The sequence below is a fragment of the Limulus polyphemus genome, unplaced genomic scaffold (genome assembly GCF_000517525.1).
Source record: "Limulus polyphemus unplaced genomic scaffold, Limulus_polyphemus-2.1.2 Scaffold434, whole genome shotgun sequence".
NCBI lineage: Eukaryota > Metazoa > Arthropoda > Merostomata > Xiphosura > Limulidae > Limulus > Limulus polyphemus.
In genome coordinates, this window is record NW_013666044.1 from 400949 (window position 1) to 404990 (window position 4042).

At 30.3% G+C, this 4042-nt stretch overlaps 1 protein-coding gene across 7 annotated transcripts in view; it reads left to right on the top strand.

Moving 5' to 3' along the window:
* Positions 1-3619, top strand: part of LOC106458244 (epidermal growth factor receptor kinase substrate 8-like protein 1) — a 163791-nt gene extending 160172 nt beyond the window's left edge. For all 7 annotated transcript variants that reach the window (XM_022384392.1, XM_013917724.2, XM_022384391.1 and 4 more), the window contains one exon: positions 1099-3619. In XM_022384392.1, coding sequence (XP_022240100.1) covers positions 1099-1109 — 11 coding nt within the window. In that variant the 3' untranslated portion in view covers positions 1110-3619. The remainder of the gene's footprint in view (positions 1-1098) is intronic.
* The last annotated feature ends 423 nt before the right edge of the window (positions 3620-4042 follow it).

Here is a 4042-nt window from a genome sequence, read left to right on the forward strand (position 1 = left end):
TTTCTTCTTGTTTCCTTTCTTGTTCCAGTTGCCACTGCTGTAATATCTCTTCTTGTTTATTTTGCTGTTCGAGCTGCCATTGTTCCAGGTTTTCTTGCCACTGCTGTAATCTCTTTTCTTGTTTCTTTTCTTTTTCCTCCAACAACTGCTGTAATCTCTCTTGTTTATTTTCTTGTTCTTCTTGTTTCTTTTCTTTTTCCTCTAACAACTGCTGTAATCTCTCTTGTTTATTTTCTCGTTCTTCTTGTTTCTTTTCTTTTTCCTCCAACAACTGTTATAATCTCTCTTCTTGTTTCTTTTCTTTTTCCTACAACAACTGCTGTAATCTCTTTTCTTGTTTCTTTTCTCGTTCTTCTTGTTTCTTTTGCTGTTCTTGTATTGCTGCCATCAAATCTGCTAAGCTGTAGTTTGAGTTGCCACCTCTGGTTTCCATCTTCTTCTTCCTTTTTTTTTTCGTCCCAGTCTCTGACACCAATTTGTTACATCTCTGGTCGTTTGTTAAATTCCCGGAAATTCTTCCCGAGAAACTTCAGCGATACAAGTCCATTCTTAAATAAAACTATTTTATTCTTTCTCAATACAACTTTGCAATACACTTAATTTCTACAGTTACTTTAACGTAAACACACGCTATAATTCACAACAAACGACTCATGCACTTTACTTACTACCGCGCTTGACTCAATTGTCCGTTTCTATCTCTACCTGTGTGCAATTCTAATTCTGATTAATAATTTTGCTTTATCTGGCGCATTTATGTACAAGAATAGAGGGCACCTAGCAAATACTGGATTATTTGTAATGTTCCCCGATCTTTCTAGAACTCATTACGTGTTACCAGCGTCACGTGACTTCTGCTGTAATGAAAATACAATGTATTTTTGTTGGACTTACGATATAACCAAGAGCTGTTGATTGTTTGATTATATATAATAAAGCTATAAGTAGTTTATTTAGGGAAGTTTCTTAAAGAAGATGTCACAACATGAACAGCTAATTCCACAAAGATTTGAGCTCTATTACTAAATACCTTCCAAGAAAAAAGCTATTTCTTCTAATTTTGCTATATCTTAATTTTTTTTCTTTACCTCTATACAGTTTTGAACTAGAGTATGATGAACTAGTCTTCCACCTTTAAAGTCCATAAAGTAGCATAATAAAACTTCAAGGAATGGTATGAGTTGTGGGAATGCGGAAAAATCGTCTTATTCTACAAACCAGTCTTCAAGCTACAGAGAAATATCTGCAGATAAATAATTTAGATGAAAAAAGATGATGCTTATAACACAATAGCAGAATTAATGTATTATATTTGCATCACTAAAGTCTAAATGAAAGATTTTTGTACTTTTAGAACTGTGTTAACAACACACTAGAAAATCTAGTCCATTGTAACATACAGTAGCAAAATAATTAGTGTTATGAAATACTTTTATTCTGTTTTATGAAATTTATCTTAAATAGATTAGTAAGCTCATGTGTGGGTTTATGTAATAATGATATGACAATCTATAAAATTTTAAATTTTTGTTTAATTTATTGCTTGATGAAGCTCAAAAGTTTATGTTAAACTGTGCATTGCGAAAATGTAGTGTACTTTTGTTTGTGCATGATAAAAGAAGAGTTACATTAAATCAAATACATGCTAGTCTAAGATACATTTAATATTGAAAAGTGATATAGATAAATATGTTACATAGTCCTAAGGCAGTCAAAATAGCTGTTATTTTACTGTAACAGAATTAACAATATGTTGTTTTGTAAATATAGATTAATTAGTGTTCAATACCTTTATGGCTTTTTCTTTCAAGAAGTTAAAAGTACTCTAGATTAAAAGTTTAATTTTGCAAAAATGTTCTGTAAATAATACATAAATACACCCTGTTGGTATCTGAATTATTCTTTCTATACAGTAGGTGTCGTACATGTTCTTAGCCAAAAAACTCGAGACATACAAAAGTTTGTGTTCAGAATTAAAATAGAGGTAGTAAATTTATGAAACATTAATTTACTTCTATCACGTATCAGATGACATTTCTAATGCCTGATTAAGAAATATATACCTGCAACAATAAAAATTATCAATGAACTTGTAAAAAGCTATTAAGAGTTGTATTTTCTGATGATACAAACCAAAGTTATCGATTTAAATCTGTTGCTGATGGTATTTTTAGTTTAACGTGTATTGAGCAATGACTGTTTTGAGAATCTGAATAATGTTTGAAGTATAGACTTTCCAATGGTAACTAACTGTATATGGCTGTCTTGGCTTCTAACAATACTGGTCATAGTTGTTTTCTAGTCGAAATAAACTTAGGAAATGTCAATACACAAATTAACCTCATAAACCTACTTTTCAAATAAAAATGCACAATTTTTTTTATGGAAAACATTTTAACCAATTATTTAATAACACTTGAAATAATCTAATCTAACAGGTCATTCTTTCAGTCTTGTTTTTTTTTTCGACATAGATAATTAGGTGAACTAATCTTATTTTAAAGTTTTCAACTGTGTTCTTTAAGGTTCTTTGATCTATTAAATACTTAGCACTCTATAAGTGATACATGCCATAGTTGTTGCACTGTTTATCAGTTTGAAACAGACTCAAAAGAATAAGTTTGGGTATTTAAGTCTCATTTCATAGCTCAAAATTTTCAAACCAAACTTTATTCTAGTTACTGTGATTGGTACCCTTTTTATCTGATAATTAAAAAAAAAAACTTTCACTGTGTGTTTTAGCTTTATGCCATTCAATTTCAAGCACAAACTGTGGTTACCTGGTTTTGCGTGTGTGTATTGAATAATGTGAAATTGTTATACTTTGGTATTTTATTTGTTTAAAAATTTGGACAAATTTTACAACAATATGATACTTTTGTAGAAAATTAAATAAAAACGTTTCTTTTTTTTAATAATCAGAGTCATAATCTGTCCGTTTATACTCTTTTGTTTTCTTGAATCTTGTTTCAGGGTCGATTTTGAGTTTGACTAAACTTAAACTATATAGATAAACGATACAGTGATGGAATTAAACCTGCAATACCTAGATGAACCTTGATTCTTAAAAGTTAATACCTTTCATGGCATTCAACATAAAATACATGAAAATTGTTTATTTTCTTGTTGCAATTAGAATAACTCAAATCAAAACGAAATAAGTTCTATAGTATAATCAGGTGATGATTACCTTTCGAAACCGAAATCAGTCAAAATAAAAACTTTTATTGAGATGCTTTTATTGAATTTTAAAACATCATATCGGTTAAATTATAGTTTATGTAACACCGATACGCAGTGATAGATAATTTATAATAGTATTAGTAAACAGTAAGGGTAACACGCCAAACTTTTTGTACGGGAGAAAACTGCACTTTAGTGGTTTAATAAAATTCATAGTCATTGAAATGTAGTTGTCAAAATATTGCTTTTTTTATTAAAATGTTATTGTTGTAAATCTTATGGTTTGTGTCATCAAAACATTAGAATTAGGGCCTACACTGGCAGACTATTGATAATGTTAGTAAAATTGGATGGGGCTGTAATAGATATTGCATTTTTTTATATATTCTTTTATTGTAAAGAAAATGGGTAATAAAGGTGTGTGTTTTTACCTGCATTGGATTTTATATTTATGGCAAAGCTACCAAGGCTATCTGTGGTTGTTCCTAATTTTGAACTACTGACAAGAGGGAAGACAGCTGGTCAACATCACCATATCATCCATCATCTCAGTACAGAGAAGGGTTGACTGTCACTCTTATAATAGCTTAAAGTGTGGGGAATATTTTGTGGTATCGCACGTATTCTAACCCGGCTTCATAAGCTTCGAAATCCAGAGCTTTATCACATGGCCAGCAAATACTAATAATACATTTATTGCATATTTATTTATAATAATGTGTATATAAAAAGACAAGTAAACAATGCGATTTCAAAACATGTTTTTAAACTAAACCTAGCGAGATCCTAAATTGGAATTTTCAACATTGATGATACAGACCACCTGGAAAGCAGGCAATTAGCAGCACCTGTCACCACA